Here is a 19,587-nt window from a genome sequence, read left to right as displayed (position 1 = left end):
TCTTTCTGAACAGTGGCTCTCAACAGAGAGCTTAACATACTTAGTTAACCCTGTTATAAACAGATGTGCTGTCATCCAGGCTTTGTCGTTCCGTTTATAGAGCACAGGCACAGTAGATTTAACATAATTTTTCAGGGCCCTCGGACTTTGGAAATGGTAAATGAGCACTGGTATCAGCTTTAATTCACCACCCACATTATCCCCTCAGAAGAGAGTATATCTGCCCTTAAAATCTTGGAAGCCAGGCATTGACTTCTTTCTAGCTATTGAAGTCCTAGATGCCATCTTCTTCCAATATAAGGCTGCTTTTTTAAAAGGTTTTATTTATTTTTGGCTGCGCTGGGTCTTCCCTGTTGGGCTGCGCTTTTCTCTAGCTGCGGCGAGCGGGGGCTTCTCTTCACTGCCGTGCGTGGGCTTCTCCTTGCGCTGACCGCTCTCGCCGTGGAGCACGGGCTCTAGGGTGCACGAGCTTCGGTAGTTGTGGCTCCCGGGCTCTAGAGCACAGGGTCAGTGGTTGTGGTGCATGGGCGTAGTTGCTTCATAGCATGTGGGATCTTCCTGGACCAGGTATGGAACCCGTGTCTCCTGCATTGGCAGGTGGATTCTTTACCACTGGGCCAATAGGAAAGCCCTAGGCTGTTTTGTCTACATTGAAAATCTGTTGTTTGAGGCAACCACCTTCATGAATTACCTTAACTGTATCTGGATAACTTGCTGCTGCTTCTACATCAGCACTTGCTGCTTTCTTTTATGTGATGGAGACAGCTTCTTTCCTTAAATCTCATGAACAAACCTCTGCTTGCTTCAGACTTTTCTCTAATAGGTTTCTTTCCTGTCTCCATCTTTAGAGAATTAGAGTAGGGGCCTTGCTCTGGATTAGGCTTTGACTTAAGGTAATGTTATGGCCGACTGATCTTAAAACTTTCTATCAGCACTTAGGCTTTTTTTGTTTTCTTATCATTCTTATTTTCACTGGAGTAGCAGTTTTAATTTCCTTCAAGGACTTCCCTTTGCATTCACAACTTGCTAACTATTTGGCTAATAAGAGGCCTAACTTTTGGCCTATTTCAACTGACATGGCTTCCTTACTAAGCTTAATCTTTTTTAGCTTTTGATGTAAAAAAGTGAGATGTGTGACTCTTCCTTTCCTTTGAGCTCTTAGAGGGCATTATAGAGTTATTAATTGGCTTAATTTCAATATTGTTGTGTTTAAGGAAATAGGGAGGCCTGAGGAAAGGGAGAGAGATGGGGAAACAGCCAGTTGGTCAAGCAGTCAGAAGACACTTATTTATCAGTTAAGTTTGCTGTCATATATGGGCAGGTTACTGGGGCCGCAAAACAGTTACAGTAGTAATATCAAAGATCACTGATGATAAGGCACAGTGACAAGTATAACACAATAGCAGCAACAATAATAAGGCTTGGGTAATGTGACAATTACCAAAATGTGATGCAGAGAGAAGTGAGCAAATGCTATTAGAAAAATGGTGCCAACAGACTTGCCGGACACAAAGTTGCAGCAAACATTCAGTCTTTAAAAAACACACCATCTGGGAAGCTCAGTAAAGTGAGCACAATAAAACGAGGTCTGCCTGTATAGCTGGTGATTACGCCTAACCACCTCCTTTTGAAGAAATAATCATATACTTTGCGATGGGAGTATATATGTCCTTAAGCATAATTTATGATTTTTTTATAGATTTGTGGGACCACTGGGTACCATCATCATAAAATGTAAGGATTTTCGAATTATTCAGTTGGATATTCCTGGAATGGAAGAATGTTTGAATATAGCCAGTTCCATTGAGGTACGTGTTTTGATAAAAGAAGGAACTTTATTTTCGGATTCACTGTAACTCTTATGTTTCTCTTTTAGATAAATATCATTTGAGTCATGTTCTGTGGCTCAAATCTGGAAGACTGAACGCAAAGCCTTACCCTGAATCATTGTTACAGGAGTGTAAAAAGATTTTATTGACTTAGAGAAGTTATTAATGTTACTTATTCTTCTGGGTTCATCTATGTTGTAGCATGTGACGGGATCTCCTTCCCTTTTAAGGCTGAATAATATTCCATTGTGTGTTTCTAAATGTTGAGACTTTTTGAAAATCTTCTTTCTTTTGTAAAGCAAGTAATTATCACTAATGATTGTAGTCTTTTGTTTGTTTTCAGTAAATTTGAATTTCCGTATATCCTGTTTGTTTGAGATAGGATGTATTCATTTTGTATTTATAGAAATGATAGCGAACATATGTCCAGATTAGAAATAATAGAAATTTTACTTGGATAATTTAGTGTTTAAATTGAATCAGTTCAGTTCAGTTCAGTTGCTCAGTCGTGTCCGACTCTTTGTGACCCCATGAATCGCAGCACGCCAGGCCTCCCTGTCCATCACCAACTCCGGAGTTCACTGAGACTCACGTCCATCGAGTCAGTGATGCCATCCAGCCATCTCATCCTCTGTCGTCCCCTTTCCGTCCTGCCCCCAATCCTTCCCAGCATCAGAGTCTTTTCCAATGAGTCAACTCTTCGCATGAGGTGGCCAAAGTATTGGAGTTTCAGCTTCAGCATCAGTCCTTCCAATGAACACCCAGGACTGATCTCCTTTAGGACGGACTGGTTGGATCTCCTTGCAGTCCAAGGGACACACTATTTTCTTTCTCACTTCAACCAACTCTTTTGGTATATACTCATTTTTAAAATTGCTTTATTTTACATCATTACCACTAAATTATAGCAGTTAACTTTACATTTATAGTATTTTCTAGATAATTATAGAGACACATTGAGGTTTTTTTTTTCCTTCTGTCTTTGAGTGCCTAATATGGGCTTTGTGTGCAGAATAAATGCTATTGGCTTAACTATTAAAAGGAGGCAGAAAGGCTTAAACCTGTAACTAGGATTTCCTTTGGCTTTTAAACAAAAAAAAAAAACAGAAATAGAAGAACTGTTATGGTACTGAGAAAATGGCATGTAGTATTTTTCTTTCTGCTTTTGCTAAATTTTTCTTATGAAAACAAGAAGATAAGCTGAACTCTTTGTGTTACATATTCATCATTGGAAATAACATAGGAAATGCTGACTTGGCTGAATTTGTTGACGTGAGTGAGAATCACACTGTGCGTTCTAGGCTGTTGAAGGGAAATGCTGTCTTGCTCTTTGGGCCAGGTAGTGCCACTCACCCACTTCAGTTGAGCATGTTATTTTTTTTTCAGTTGTGGGGTTGGATTTTCACTGACCCATGCACATTTTTTTTTTCTTATCCCTTTTATAACTTGTAAGATAGCCGGTGGATGTTAGTGAAATTGCCTGTGGTGAAGAAACAGGGCAAAAAAGCCTATTACCCCACTCTGATGGCATTTAGCTTTGTTAGCATTTGACACTAATCAGTTGCTTATTTAGCTATACATATTAAATATTATGTAAAACTCTGTAGAAACTGACTGACTACAGAGAAGCCCTTATGGCTGAGAAGAAGCCGCAAATGCTGAGCCACTCTTGTGATTTGACCTTAGAAAATGAACGCTCTGTTGATTGTTTTCCCAGCAGAGTGCATGCACACGGTGTGCTTGGCCTCTAGCCTTGTCCTGGCGTCCAGTTTTCCTCTGTCCCTCCATACAGCTTGATATAATTTGGTAGTAATAAGTGAATTCTTATAAAGCATAGTTGAGCTATTCTTTGTTATCAAAATTCATATAATGAAAATCTGCTACCCTAAGTAGAATCCCATTTGAAGAATAACTGGCAAGTGCTCAGTTTTCTAAATTATAGTAGCAAGTCTGATGAACCATTTTTTTTATGTGTAGTTTCGGTTGTCTTTTAGGGTTATTTCTTTGAGCATTAATGTGTTTAAAGGAAAAGTTCTGTCTCTAGCTACATGAAATGTAATCATGACAAGTCTGAGTGCTTATTGCCTGCTGGAATGTTTGTGAACATGGATTTAAAATAATGATTGTACCAGTCACTATTAATATAGTATGGAGGTTCCTCAAGAAATTGAAAAAGGATCTTTGATCTGGCAATCCCACTTCTCGGTGTATATCTGAAGGAAACAAAATGATTGTTTTAAAGAGATATCTGTACTCCCATGTTCATTGCAGTATTATTCATAATATTCAAAGAATATAAAAACCTAAGTGTCTGTTGATGGATGGATGAATAAAGAAGATTACACACACAGTGCGTGCACACATGTGCACACACACAGTGGAATAGTATTCAGCCATCAAAAGGAAAGCAGTCCTGCCCGTGGGAACAGCCACACGAAGAATGGCCTGAGCAAACAGTGGGTGAGACTGGAGGGCGTTGTGCTGAGTGAAACAAGCCAGACAGAGACAGATATTGCATGGTATCACTTATATGTGGAATCTCAAAAACAGAAAAGGGAAACACATAGAAACAGGGAGTAGAAAAGTGGTTTCCCGGGGCTAGCGGTGGGTGAAATAGGGAGAGGCTGGTCAAAGTTACAGACCTGGGAATCTAATGTATAACATAGACTATAGTTGTCAACACTGTATTATGTAACTGAAATCTGCCAAGAGAGTACAACTTAAATGTTCTCAAAAGCAACAACAGAGGGTAAATATGTGAGGTGATGGATGTGTTAATTAACTCAAGGGGGGAACTCTTTACAGTGTGTTTGTGTATCAAATAATCACATTGTACGTTAGAAATATTTTACATTTTATTTATCAATTTATACCACAGTAAAGCTGAAAAAATTTTTTAATACTGCAAAGAATATTTTTTAAGTAGTAAAATAATAAAATTTAAAAATTAAATAAAGGTTCTACTGACCTGATCTTTCTGTGACTTAGAAGGAGGTAGCTTTTCTCTGAGAGCTTGGGGATGTTAGCATGATGTTGGCCCCCTCACGCCCCTCCAGCTGAGTGTCTCCAAAATTACAGCAGTTTGAATTGTGCTAATTGATTTTGGTGCCTTTGTTTTTTCTAGCCATAGAAATGCTTTCTAAAACTCCCCTGTCAGAAGGATGTAACTGCCAGGTGACAGGGGACGTTCCGTCTCTCAGCTCCTCATCTAGTCAGGATCCCTTGGCCTTGTACTTCAGATGGCCTCTAGGCTCACTTTGGGACCACAGAGTTACTGCCCCGGTTTGAGAGGGGTTAGCGTAGCATGAAGGTGTGAGGGCATCTGCTCACTCCAGGAATGGAGGGAGTTTCACGTTGATGGAGGCTACGTGGAGCATACCGTAGCTGAAATTAGAGCTTGCTGTGTGTCCGGTACCGTCCTAGCCCTGCTGCACACATTCTGTTAATGCCTCAGCAGCCCTAGGCGCGGCCCTCTGGAGTTATTTCCTCCATTGACAGCTGGGGCCCGGAGTGGCCGAGTCACACAATACCACTGTTGGCGCTGGCATCTGGAATTTGAGTCCAGCAGTCTGACTCTTTGCCTACTAAGCTTTTTTTACAATTGCTCAGAAACTCTGGTTTTAAGTAACTTACATATGTAGTTAATAACTGGATTTTGAGCCAAGGCCTTACTGATTAACTGCAGCCTGTTCTCTAATCCCCAGAAACATTTGGACCTTTTCATTAGGCCTTATTACATGGTCTCAAGAAGAAGTTTTTTCCATTTTTCTTCTAGAATAGGTGTGCACATTGTTTTGTTATTTTGTTAATTCAGCAAATGCTAATTGAGTGTTATGTGCCAGATACCGTGTTAGAGGCTGAAAATAAGGTATAATTGTATCTAGTGATAAATATAATGTTAGAGAAGTGTATTAGGTGTCCATCATTTTAGGCCATATTTGATGAATATCAATTTGGCAATTAGAAAATGCTTGGAATTGTGACACGTTCCTTTTTTCTTTCTTTACTTCTTTTTTCCCGTAGGCGTTATCTACCCTGGACTCCATCACTCTGATGTATCCTTTCTTTTACCGGCCCATGTTTGAAGTGATAGAAGATGGCTGGCATTCTTTCCTCCCTGAGCAAGAGTTTGAACTCTACTCTTCAGCTGTGAGTAACTTTTGAGAGAATTAATGGGTAATGAGAAATAACGCAGCACTTTACTGGTGAAAATGATCGCTTCCTTTTGACAAGTAAAAGAAGTAGCTAATAGCTATTAGTGCTGCAGCCTCTGCCATTCAAAGATTTGCATAATTGTTCTCAGTGCTACAGCTTAAGTAATTTTTCTTCTAGTAGACTTGCTGATAAAGCATTAAGATCTTCATAAAGATAGTCCTGACCTGTTTTAATTTGGGGGTGTTTTAAAAGTGTTCCATAGAAGCAGTTTTATATATAGTAATTAGGTTCTGAGCCATCCCCCCAGAAGTCTGTTGAACTCACTCTGTACCCCGGAGAGCATCAGAAAACCATGTGTATCGATTTCTTCCTGTGGGATAGTTCTTGTGATTTCATGATTTGGGTTACTAAGACCGGTGTACTTCTCCTTTGTCTTTGGACATGGGGTATCTGTTTTGGTGGATTCCAGCGTTCTCCTCTTGATGGTTGTTCAGTAACTGTGATTTCAGTGCTCTCTCAGGAGGAGCTGAGTGCATGTCCTCTTACTGTGCCATCTTGAACCAATCCCTGCGTGGGATGCTACTTACAAAGGTTTTTTGATTGAATCAAAAGAGAAACATTTGTGTCTTGCATTGAGTGTGCCTTCCCCTTCACTCTTGGCTGGCCAAAATATACAGATACCTCAAAAAAGAAATGGCTGTATCTTATTAAGAAAGAACCTAGAGTTGTCCAATAAGTAGATGCTTTTGGTCTGCAAAAAAAATTTTTTTTTAACTTTTTCTTCTATACCTCTGTAAATGGGTCCTGAGAGATCAAGAAGTAGCGACCAGGTGCCATGAAATTTAAAGAACAAAGACGTCCATAGCAGCAAAGTGAAAAAGGAAGGGGAATTTTATATTCTTGCATATAGAGCATTTTTATATAGCTTGTGCTACCTGTATTTACATTTATTTTCAAGGTCTTTATAGCATTAAAAACTACATAGTAAACATTCTCAAATGCATGCTGCTTTTCTTTCATATCAATTGACTACTACCTGATGGCTACCTTAGAGGAATCCGTAGTTACTTCCTAGGTGGAAAACGGCAGTCCGAATTTGATCAGGAAGGAAGATGTCTGGATGATTTTCCTGGTTATCCAGAAAATATCAGTGTGAATTATTCCTCTTGTGGTTAGGTGCCATAAGTGAATCACTCTAAGTCTACATTCAGCAAGCCGACGTTCAGATCAGTCTCCTGTTGTGCTCAGAAGTCCTGTGTGCTGACAGCATCCATGATGTGCTTGTCCGGCTCCTGCTTGCAGAGTCTCTAGTGTGAGAGGATTTGCAGCATCACACAGCGTCCCAGTCAGTGTCACCGTCCTGGTACTGAGCTGACATCCCTGCACTCAGACCCCATGTTTCTGACGTGGCCTGTGGTACTCAGGTTGTCTTATTCCTCTACTGTAAATAGTTCTTCAAATTAAGTTTTAAGTCCCCACTAAGTTTTCTTTTATCTAGATTAAATATGAGTATTTACTTCAGCCTTTTCTCATACCACTGAACTCAGGGCCACACCCTGTCTTGATTGCTTTTCTCGGCAAGACCTTCAGTTTGTCACTGATTCTCATAAAAGATAGCACTCATAACATTTAGTGTAGATTGGAACTATTGCTGATACTTTAAGGTAGCCCAAAGTTCCATTGGCCTCTTTCAGAAATAAATTACTTATGAAGACACGGAGGAAATGACATTATTAGATTTGTGTTAGAGCAAAGCAATTCTGATGCAAAATGCTGGGAAACTGCTTAGGAGGCTACTGAAGTAATGATTGGATCAGTAACAGAGGGGTTGTAGTGCAGAAAGTTTCAGGAAGTGAAATTAAAAGGAGTTGGCGACCCACTCACTGGACACGAGAGGTAAAACAGGCAGAGGCGTCTAGGTTTTACTACTGAGATGGGAAAGACAGAGAAATGTGCACGACAGGGAGTGAGTGGAGTTCAGTTTTGAAGACGGCAAATTCGAAGGGCCTATGTGGTGCACATCATTGAATATGTATAAGAGATAGTTTAGAGCTTGAGAGATCTCTGTTAAAAATGAAAAATTGAGAGTCATCAGTGTGTACATTGTGAGAATCACAGGCAGAAGTTGAGATTACTGAGGGAAAACGTCTAATGTCAGTAGGGACCAAGGACTAACCGTGTAGGGACGAGTGGAGGAAAAAGCCAAGGGAAGAGCTTTCAAGTAGGAGGGGGTCACCAGTGTGAAAGCTTCTTTTCATTGTTTATTGTCTCCTGAGCTAGAATACAAGCTGCTAGAATACAAACTTTCGGAGGCTGGGGACCATGCCGTTCTTGTTCCCTGCTGCATTCCTAGTACATGGTTTGCAAGCAGTAGGTATTTGTCAAGTCAATAAATGTAGGAGTGTGTGCATTTGTGCAGGACAGGACAAAGGTATGACAAGTCTTTATATCACTGAAATCCTCCATCAGGTAGACACATATCACTTCATTGGTATTCCTTAAGGAAGGTTTTTTTGATTGTCTAAAAAACTTTTTGAGTAGTATTAGCCAGTCCCTACTTCTCTGTTATATCCAAAAGAGATATGTGGTATTGAGAAGACAGAGTGCTCAAACTATCTCTCAAATCATTTACATTGCATCCCAGATGTTAATGTTGACTGCTTGACTTTCTGGGACTTTGTTTCCATGTCTATAAAATCAAAGTGTTGGACAAATGACAAATGTAAGAGTTCCTCCCCTTTTAACATACTTTTATTCTAGGATATAATAAAATACTATTTCGGATACTTTGTTGAAATGCACATACACAGTATATATCTGTACTTCCCCAGTCTACCACTTCAGAAATTATATACAAAAAAGATGATGGTCAGGTAATGGTTGAGTAGCCCCTGTCTGACAAGATCTCCTGCAGATATCAGTGACAAACTATGAATAAAGCAGAAAAACTTGAAGCTCTGGTGAGTGAACAGAAAGCAGCGTATTTTAGAGGGAGGGGAGGAAAAACTTAGAGGAAGTGAATGGCAGAGTAAATTTCCTTTTTTGGGGCTTTGTCCTGAAGTTCGCACAGTTAACGGCATTGATGGTGCCGGACAGCTAACAGCCTAATGGAAAGCCCACTTTCTGTCTGGTGGGAGGAACCAGAGAGCCACAAGAGGGGAACCTTGATTCTGTGTGGAATCCTGAATCTCTGGCTGACTCCTGAACCATTGCTTGATCTGAGTTGCCATGCATCTCAGATGTTATGAAGTTTGTGGTTTGTCTGAAGAAGCTAATTCCTTGTAAAACACTCTTCAAAGGTGTTTAACGGAATGCAGATTTTCTGCAACATAAAATTCACAGTGAATATAGGATATAATCCAAAGTTGGATATTATGACTCATATTATGACCCATTCTCAAGAAAAAGAGTCTATCAAAAAAAGAAAAAAAAGACAGTCAACAAGTACCAGTCCCAAGATGCCTCAGATGTTGAAATGTTTGATCATTCAAGGTCTTTAGAGCAGCTGTTTAAATTGCTCGATTTTCCATAAAGGTAAATATGTTTCAAATGAGAGACAAGACAGGAAATCTTAACAGAGAAATAGAAATGCTAAAAAGAGTCAAATGAACCCTCAGCATTTTTTGAAAATATATATCTGAAATAAAATGTTCACCTGGTTAAATAGCAGAGAGGAGATGACAGGACAGAATCAGTAAAATTGAAGCTAGAGCAATAGAAATTATTCGGAGAAATAAAGGAGATGGGAAATTATGGAAAAAAGAGCCTCAGAAACCTGTGGAGCAAAATGGCTAGCGTGTGTGTAATTACAGACCCAAGAGAGAATAGACAATAGGTAGGAAAAACATTTAAAGAAATCATGTTCAGAAGCTAAAAATTTGGTCAATTTTATAAGTTCAAAAAGTTCAGCAAGCCCCAAACAGGATGAGTATGAGAAAAATCAGGCTAGGCACATGATTGTCAAAGAGCAATGGTCAAATGAAGGTCTTGAAAGTTGCCAGTTAATAACAACACATTACATACAGAGATAATTCAGATGACCATGCACTATTCATCAGAATTTATGGAGACGACATGATAAAACTTTTATATTTTAAATTTTATTTATTTTTAAAGAGTATATTCAGTTGTGTTGGGTCTTGGTTGTGGCACACAGGACCTTTATTGCACCATGTGCAGTCTTTTGCTGTGGGCCACGGGCTCTCTAGGTGTGGCGCATGGGCTCTCTAGGTGTGGCGCATGGGCTCCAAAAATGTGGGCTGCGTAGTTACAGTGGTCCAGCTTAGTTGCTCTGCAACTTCTTCCCTGACCACGGATCAAACCCTTGACCCCTGCGTCATCACAGGGCAGATTCTTAACCACTGGACCACCACGGAAGTCCCAACAAAACTTCTATTAAAAAGTGCTGAAAGGTAAAAAGCCTATCAACCCTGAATTCTGTATCTGGTAAAAATATCTCACAAGGAAGAAGGTGAGACAACATTTTCAGATAAAAAGAAACTAAGAACTTATCACTAAGAGACTTTCACTATAAGAAATGTTAAAAGAAGTTATTCAGACTAAAGGGGAATAATACCAGAGGGAAACCTGAATATTCAAAATAATTGAAGAATATTGGAAATGGTATAATTAAATATAACAAGCTATTTTTTCTTTTTAATGTCTTTAAAATATGTATGACTAAAACAAAAACTATAGCATTGCCTCTGTGGTATTTATGGTATGTAGGCATGTTACACAGAAACGATGTTGTTAAAAATGGGTGTGGGGTGGCTGAGCGGACCAGTCGTGTCCAACTCTGCGACCCCATGAACCGCAGCACACCAGGCCTCCCTGTCCATCACCAGCTCCCAGAGTCCACCCAAACCCATGTCCATCAAGTCGGTGATGCCATCCAACCATCTCATCTCAGTCGTCCCCTTCTCCTTCTGCTCTCAATCTTTCCCAGCATCAGGGTCTTTTCCAATGAGTCAGCTCTTTGCATCAGGTGGCCAAAGTATTGGAGCTACAGCTTCAACATCAGTCCTTCCAATGAACACCTAGGACTGATCTCCTTTAGGATGGACTGGTTGGATCTCCTTGCAGTCCAAGGGACTCTCAAGAGTCTTCTCCAACACCACAGTTCAAAAGCACCAATCCTTCGGCGCTCAGCTTTCTTTATAGTCCAACTCTCACATCCATACATGACCACAGAAAAAACCATAGCCTTGACTAGACAGACCTTTGTTGGCAAAATAATGTCTCTGCCTTTTAATATGCTGTCTAGGTTGGTCATAACTTTCCTTCCAAGGAGTAAGCGTCTTTTAATTTCATGGCTGCAGTCACCATCTGCAGTGATTTTGGAGCCCAGAAAAATACAGTCAGCCACTGTTTTCACTGTTTCCCCGTCTATCTGCCATGAAGTGATGGGACCAGATGCCATGATCTTAGTTTTCTGAATGTTGAGCTTTAAGCCAAGTTTTTCACTCTCCTCTTTCACTTTCATCAAGAGGCTCTTTAGTTTCTCTTCACTTTCTGCCATAAGAGTGGTGTCATCTGCATATCTGAGGTTACTGATATTTCTCCCAGCAATCTTGATTCCAGCTTGTGCTTCCTCCAGCCCAGCATTTCTCATGATGTACTCTGCATATAAGTTAAATAAGCAGGGTGACTATATACAGCCTTGACGTACTCCTTTTCCTATTTGGAACCAGTCTGTTGTTCCATGTCCAGTTCTAACTGTTGCTTCCTGACCTGAATACAGGTTTCTCAAGAGGCAGATCAGGTGGTCTGGTATGCCTGTCTCTCTGAATGGATACATAAACCTATACAGTTTCAGAGTTTTTACATGTTATGTAACATGGGCTAATGTTTAAGTTAACAGTATATATTATAATCCCTGGAGCAGTTTCTCAAACTTGGCACTGTAGACCTGTGGGCTGTATAATTCTTTGTTGTGAGAAGCTGTCCTGTGCATTGTAGGGTGTTTGGCAGTATCCCTGGTCTACCACTAGATGTCAGCAGTGGTCTTCTCCAACCCCCAATTGTCTCCACTCATTAACAAATGTTCCCTCGAGGCAAAATCACCCCTAGTTGAGAACGATTGTCCTTGTCACTTCAGTTCAGTAAAAGTAATCATAGAGTCAGTTCAGTTCATTGGCTCAGTCGTGTCCGACTGTTTGTGACTCTCTGGACTGCAGCACGCAAGGCTTCCCTGTCCATCACCAACTCCTGGAGCTTGCTCAAACTCATGTCCATCAAGTGTGTGAGGCGATCCAACCATCTCATCCTCTGTCATTCCCTTCTCCTCCTACCTTCAGTCTTTCCCAGCATCAGGGTCTTTTCTTGTGAGTCGGCTCTTCGCATCAGGTGGCCAAAGTATTGGAGTTTCAGCTTCAGCATCAGTCCTTCCGGTGAATATTCAGGGTTTATTTCCATTAGGATTGACTGGTTGGATCTCCTTGCAGTCCAATGAACTCTCAAGAGTCTTCTCATTCTCACAGTTCAAGAGCATCAATTCTGGTTCTCAGCTTTCTTTATGGTCCAACTCTCACATCCATACATGACTACTGGAAAAGCCAAAGCTTTGACTAGACGGACCTTTCTTGGCAAAGTAATGTCCCTGCTTTTTAATATGCTGTCTAGGTTGGTCATAGCTTTTCTTCCAAGGATCAAGCGTTGTTTAATTTCATGGCGGCAGTCACCATCTACAGTGATTTTGGAGCCCAAGAAAATAAAGTCTGTCACTCTTTCCATTATTTCCCCACCTATTTGCCATGAAATGATGGGACCAGATGCCGTGATCTTTGTTTTTTGAATGTTGAGTTTTCTAAGCCAGCTTTTTCACTCTCCTCTTTTCACTTTCATCAAAAGGCACTTTAGTTCTTCTTCGCTTTATGTCACAAGGGTGGTGTCATCTGTATATCTGAGGTTATTGATATCTCTCCCGGAAATCTTGATTCCAGCTTGTGCTTCATCCAGCCTGGCATTTTGCATGATGTATTCTGCATATAAGTTAAATAAACAGGGTGACAATATATAGCCTTGACGTACTCCTTTCCCAATTTGGAACCACTCTGTTATTCCGTGTCCAGTTCTAACTGTTGCTTCGTGACCTGTATACAGATTTCTCAGGAGGCAGGAAAGGTGGTCTGAGCAATCACTTAAAAATGTTAAGAGATGTGATTTAAAGTTAATATATTAAAGTGGAGTTCTAAAAAGTAGTTCAAAAGAAAGTGGGAAAGAAGAAATAGCAATAAAAAAATGAAGGGGCAAACAAAATAAATGCTAGACTAAAATCCAGCAATATCAATATTTAGTATTACTGAGCTTAACACCCCAAGTAAAACACAGAGATTGTCAGAATGAATTAAAGGAAAAAAGCAAGGGAGTTCCCTGGTAGCCTAGTAGTTAAGATTCCAGGCTTTCACTGCTGAGGGCCTGGGTTCAGTCCCTGATCAGAGGACTGAGGTTCTGCAAGCTGTTGACGCAGCTAAAGAAAGAAAAAGTAAAATTGAAATATATGCTGTGTACAGAGGTGCATTTTGTGTTCTTATTTTTAAAAAGTTTTTATTGGAGTATAGGTTCTCTACGTTGTGTTAGTCTCCGCTGTACAGCAGAGTGCGTCAGCTGTTCCTGTATGTGCACCCCTTTCTGGGCAGCCTTCCCGTTTACGTCGCCGTAGAGCCTGAGTGAGGCTCCCTGGGCCGCACAGTAGGTTCTCACTGGTCACCTGTTTCCACGTAGTGTCAGTAGTGTGTGCGTGTCAGCCCCAGTCCCCCAGTTCATGCTTCCCCCACTCGCCCCTTAGTGTCCAGGGAGCCAATTTCGTTCCTTCCTACAGCTGAGGAATATTCCATTGTATCTAGGTACCACTTTTTTTTTTTTCAGCTTGTCCTATTTTTATTTGAAGGCTATATTCAGAAGGCCCTAACTAGATAACTTTTGCCGTGAGTTATAAACTCTAGAGAGCCTGTTGTTATAAAGACAACTCACATTTTCTTTTCTTTTTTAAGGTGGTAGTTTTATCTGTTTATTTGCACATTCATTCTTTTTTTTAACTTAATTTTTTTAATTGGAGAATAATTGCTTTACAATATTGTGTTGGTTTCTGCTATACAACAACACAAATCAGGCGTAAGTGTGTATATACATGCCCTCCCTCCTGAGGCTCTCTCCCCCAGCATCCCCTCCCAGGCTGTCACAGAGCGTGTGTCACAGAGCGTGTGTCACAGAGCGCCGGGCTTGGCCCCTGTGTTACATGGCAGCTTCCCATCAGCTGTTTTTGCACGTGGTGGTGTGTATCTGTCAGTGCTGCTCTCTTGATTCATTTCCTCCTCTGCATCCACAAGACCGTCTGTGTGTCTATTCCTGCCCTGCAGTTAGTTCATCAGTGCCGTTTTTCTAGATGCCATGTATACACAGTACCATACTGCAGTTGTTTTCTCTTTCCATATGACAGGCTCGAGGTTCATCCACCTTGTTTCAATTGACTCAAATTCATTCCTTTTAATGACTGATATTCCATTGTGTACATATATATATGTATGTATCACAATGTCTGCCGGGAGTCAGCATATTGCATATTGAGTGCATATTGCATATTGAGTGCAACACTTTCCACAGCATCATCTTTCAGGATCTGGAATAGCTCAATTAGAAGTCTATCACTGCCGGGAGCCAGCGTGAGGAACTCCGCCCTTCATGAGGAAGGAGGCTCAGCATACGCAAAGGCGGGATCGAGCCTCAGGAGTCCCCCTGGAAATTCTCGAGCATATACCCCCAAAATCAGAGTCTGCCTACTTTCTGCTTTGTGCTTTCACCTACACCTCTGACTTTATGGGGGGCTGTCCCCCACTACCTCTCTCTGAAAAAAGAGTTAGCTTACAGCTCCAGTTAATAATTCCTGGGTGTGACAGTGTTTCAACCTACAAACTCCTTTGGAAATCCTCTAGCCTGCCTGAATAGGTTTTTCCGGCCACATGTGATTGTTCAGAGCCTCCCAACTGTGAGAGGCAGGAGATGTTCTAAACTGTCTAAACACAGATTCTTTTGAGTAGTTAAAGGATTGATTAGAAATTGTATTGGTGAAGGGTTTTTCACTTATTGGGCCAATGTTTGCTGCTAAGTCTCCATACTCCTTACCTACTGTGTCCTTGGCAGTGTATTGATTGATATAATGGGTGTATAGAAATGTAAGTAGTAGCCTCAGTGTTTGTAACCTTGGACCCTTGAGTTAATTCTTTTCTTGATTGAGCCCACCTCACCTTTGCCCTATAGGAATGCAGCTTTGTCCAGTGCTTTTTTTGGAGGCTGGTGCCTGACTTTAGAATAATCACCTTTAGAAAAAATAAGTTTCTTAAAATGTTAACAGGCCTCCTGGCCAGAAGATGATGTAAATCACCTGAAATTTTGCATATGATAAGTTTGAAAGCCTGGTTTCGATTAGGACCAGGAACTGCTGTCCCTGCATGACTCCACCCTTTCCCCCATTATCCTCTATGCACAACTTAAGGTATAAAAACTACTTTGGAAAATAAAGTGCGTGCCTTGTTCACCGAAACTTGGTCTCCCCATGTCGCTCTCTCTCTCACTCTGGCTGAGTCTCCATCTGGAGCGCGGAACCCGCCATGCTTACTAATTATGCCTGGGCTTCTAAGATCCGACCGGGGAGGCCTCAGTGTCTCCTCTCCTTCGGGAGAACGGAAGGATGCCTGCGGCCTACGTAAGTGATGCAAACTTCTTGTCTTGAAGTTTTATTGGTCTCCCGCGTAAACCAAGCTACTCAGCCTCTTTTCTCCACTGAATTTCCTCACTGAGCTATCCTCATCCTATTACTCTTTATATCCTTAATTAACGTTTAATTAAGCAATTGTTTCCTGATCCTCGCCTACGCCATCTCTCCTTCAAATACCCTGGATCAGCCAGGGCTGGACCCCGGCAAACGTCTTTATCCATTCATCTGTCAATGGACATCTAAGTGGCTGGTGACTGTAATTGTGTGCAGTGAACATTGGGGTATGTGTCTTGAATTATGGTTTTCTCAGGGTATGTGCCCAGTAGTGGGATTGCTGGGTCATATGGTAGTGTTTTTTTAGTTTTTTAAGGAACCTTCACGTTGTTCTCCATAGCAGGTGAACCAGTTTTTATTTCCAGCAACAGTGCACGAGGGTTTCCTTTTCTCCACATCTTCATCATCGGTTATAGATGATGGCCATTCTGATAGGTAAGGGGTAATATCTCACTGTAGTTTGGATTTGCATTTCTCTGATAACTAGTGATGTCGAGTATCTTTTTGTGTGTTGGTTGGCCATCTGTGTGTCTTCTTTGGAGAAAGAGCTGTTTAGGTCTTATGCCCATTTTTTGATTGGGTTGTTGATTTTTTTTTTATATTGAGCTGCATTTGCAATACTTTCTCCTGCTCTGAGGGCTGTCTTTTCATCTTGTTCATGATTTCCTTTGCTGTGCAAAAACTTCCAAGTTTCACTAGGTCCCATTTGTTTACTTTTTTTTTTTATTACCATAAGAGATAAATCCAAAAAGATACTGATGCAAATTATATCAGAGAGTGTTGTGCCTCTATTTTCCTTGAAGAATTTTATAGTGTCTGGCCTTACATTGAAGTCTTTGATCCATTTTGAGTTTATTTTTGTGAATGGTATTAGGTAGTGTTCTAATTTCATTCTTTTACATGTAGCTGTCCAGTTTTCCCAGCACCACTTTTTGAAGAGGCTGTTTTTTCTCCATTGTATATTCTTGCCTCCTTTGTCATAAATCAGGTGACCAGATGCACATGGGTTTATCTCTGGGCTTTCTGTCCCTGGAGTTCCATTGGTTTATATTTCTGGTTTTGTGCCCAGACCATACCCTGTTGATTACTGTAACTTTGTAGTATAGACTGATGTCAGGAAGCCTGATTCCTCCAGCTCTGTTTTTCTTTCTCAAGATTGCTTTGGCTATTCAGGGTCTTTTGTGTTTCCATAAAAATTATAAAACTTTCTGTTCTAGTTCTGTGAAAAATGCCATTGGTAATTTGATAGGAATTGCAATGAATCTTTAGATTGCTTTGGGTAGTATAGTCATGTTAAAAATATTGATTCTTCCAGTCTAAGAACATGGTATATGTCTCTCCGTTTGTGTCATCTTTGATTTCTTTCATTAATATCTTATAGTTTTCTGCATATGGGTGTTTTGCCTCCTTAGGTAGGTTATTCCTAGGTATTTTATAATTTTTGTTGCAATGTTAAAGGGGATTATTTCCTTAATTTCTCTCTCTGATCTTTTATTGTTAGTGTATAGGAATGCAAGAATTTTTGTGCATTAATTTTATATCCTGCAACTTTACTAAGTTCATTGCTTAGCTCTAGTGGTTTTCTGGTGGCCTCTTTAGGATTTCCTATGTATAGTGTCATGTCTTCTGCAAACGTTGACAGTTTACTTGTTCTTTTCCTACTTTTATTCCTTTTATTTTTCTTCTCTGATTGCTGTGGCTAGGACTTCCAAGACTATGTTGAAAAACAGCGGTGAGAGTGGACACTCTTGTCTTGTTCCGGATCTTAGAGGAAATGCTTTCAGTTTTCACCATTGAGAAGAATATTTGTTGTGTGTTTGCCATATGTGGCCTTTATTATGTTGACGTAGGTCTCTCTATGCCTACTTTCTGAAGAGGTTTTTTTTAATCATAAATGGGTGTTAAATTTTGTTGAAAGACTTTTCTGTATCTGTTGGGATGATCGTGTGATTTTTTATTCTTCTGTTCACCTGTTTGACTGGCATATATTGAAGAATCCTTGCATCCCTAGGATAAATCCCACTTAATCATTGTCTATAATCCTTTTAATGTGTTGTCCGGTTTGGTTTGCTAGTATTTTGTTGAAGAGTTTTGCATCTCTGTTCATCAGTGATTTGGGCCTCTAATTTTCTCTTTTTGTCTGGTTTTGGTATCAGGTGGCCTTGTAGAATGAATTTGGCAGTGTTCCTCCCTCTGCGGTTTTTTGGAAGAGATGCATTTAGAATATAAAGAGACAGATTGAAAATAAATAGATGGAGAAAATTTGCCATGAAAATAATGAGTATAAAAAAGAAGTTGCTTTATTAATTTCAGATTAAAATGAAAAACTTCAAGACACAGAATATTATGAAATAAAGAGATCATTCCATAATGATGAAATTGATCAGGACAATATAATGGTATATATTTTTATAGCCTAAACTGATGAAAATAAAGAAAGTTCTGTGGTCATAGTAGATTGTTTAAACTGCCCTCTCAGCAAGTAACAGAACAACTAGACTAAAACAAAACAACAAAACGAGTAGAAAGGGAATCTGAACAGCACTATCTGATATTCACTGAATACCACTCCTGACTTCTGCAGAGTGAACAGTATGCAAGAGCACATTGTGTTATCCAAGAGAGAACATATGCTGGGCTGTTACATAAACTTCAAAGGCTTGAAACCATACAGATTATAGTCTCTGACCACAGAGGAATTATATTAGAAATCAGTTAGCACTGGTGGCTTAGATGATAAAAGAATCTGCCTACAATGCAGGAGACCCGGGTTCGATCCTAGGTTGGGAAGATCTCTTGAAGAAGGGAATGGCAGCCCACTTCAGTATTCTTGCCTGGAGAATTCGGAGGACAGAGAAGCCTGGCGAGCTACAGTCCATGGGGTCACAGAGTCGGACACAACTGAGTGACTAACACACAAGGTATTGAGGAATACCCAGAGTATTTCTAGATTAAAGGAAATACTTGTAAATAGTCTGTAAATCAGAATGGAAATTAGGAAATATTTTTAGCTGAATGATAATATCAAAATTTGTAGACTACAGCTAAAGCAGTCTTTAGAGAGACACAATGTTAAAGCACCTATGTGAAATAGGAAAAAAGGTCTAACAAATTCACCAACTTAAGCTCCAGCTTAAGAAACTGGGGAAAAAATGAGCAAAGTAACTTGAGAGAATGAAATAATAAAAAATAAGAGCAGAAATCAATAAAATAACTAGAACTAGTAAGGTTAGCAAGATTGCTTGGTATAAGTGTTCACAAACTAATTAGTGACATGACTAAGCGACTCAGCACTGCACAGCACAGCCTTAAAATGGATAAGACACTTAGTAAGAAAATTAACAAAAGGGCAGAGAAACACAAAGCATTGCTGAGAGAAGTTAAAGGACATCTAAATAAATGGAGATATATGTTCATGGATGGGAACACAATATGGTTAATAGTGGACTGAGTTATGTAAGGGACCCAGCAGTGAATGTATTAGGCTTTGTGGGGCGTGAAGTCTTTGTTGCAGTTACTCCACTCTGTTGTATCATGAAAACATAATACATCAGTGAATGAGTGGTGCTGTGTTCCAAAAGTATTTTACAGGAATACCTGACTTATTGTGTTTGATCTTATTGTATTTCCTAGATATTGCATTTTGTTTACAGATTGAATGTTTGTGGCAATCCTATGTCGAGCAAGTCTGTAAGTGCCATTTTTTCCAACAGCTTTTGGTCACTTCATATCTCTCTTGCATTTTGGTAATTCTCAATATTTTGAATCCTTCACCAGCAGAAAGATTATGACTCACTAAAGGCTCAGATGATGTTTAGCATTTTTTAGCAATAA

The 19,587-nt window shown here is 40.1% G+C and overlaps 1 protein-coding gene across 2 annotated transcripts in view; it reads left to right on the top strand.

The window, feature by feature from the left end:
* Positions 1–19,587, top strand: part of MTMR9 (myotubularin related protein 9) — a 73,037-nt gene that overhangs the window by 27,415 nt on the left and 26,035 nt on the right. For both annotated transcript variants that reach the window (XM_027548998.1, XM_027548997.1), the window contains exons 2-3: positions 1,700–1,808; positions 5,853–5,978. In XM_027548998.1, coding sequence (XP_027404799.1) covers positions 1,700–1,808; positions 5,853–5,978 — 235 coding nt within the window. The remainder of the gene's footprint in view (positions 1–1,699; positions 1,809–5,852; positions 5,979–19,587) is intronic.

This window comes from Bos indicus x Bos taurus, chromosome 8, assembly GCF_003369695.1.
Source record: "Bos indicus x Bos taurus breed Angus x Brahman F1 hybrid chromosome 8, Bos_hybrid_MaternalHap_v2.0, whole genome shotgun sequence".
Taxonomy (NCBI): domain Eukaryota; kingdom Metazoa; phylum Chordata; class Mammalia; order Artiodactyla; family Bovidae; genus Bos; species Bos indicus x Bos taurus.
This window is presented reverse-complemented; position numbering and strand designations above follow the sequence as displayed.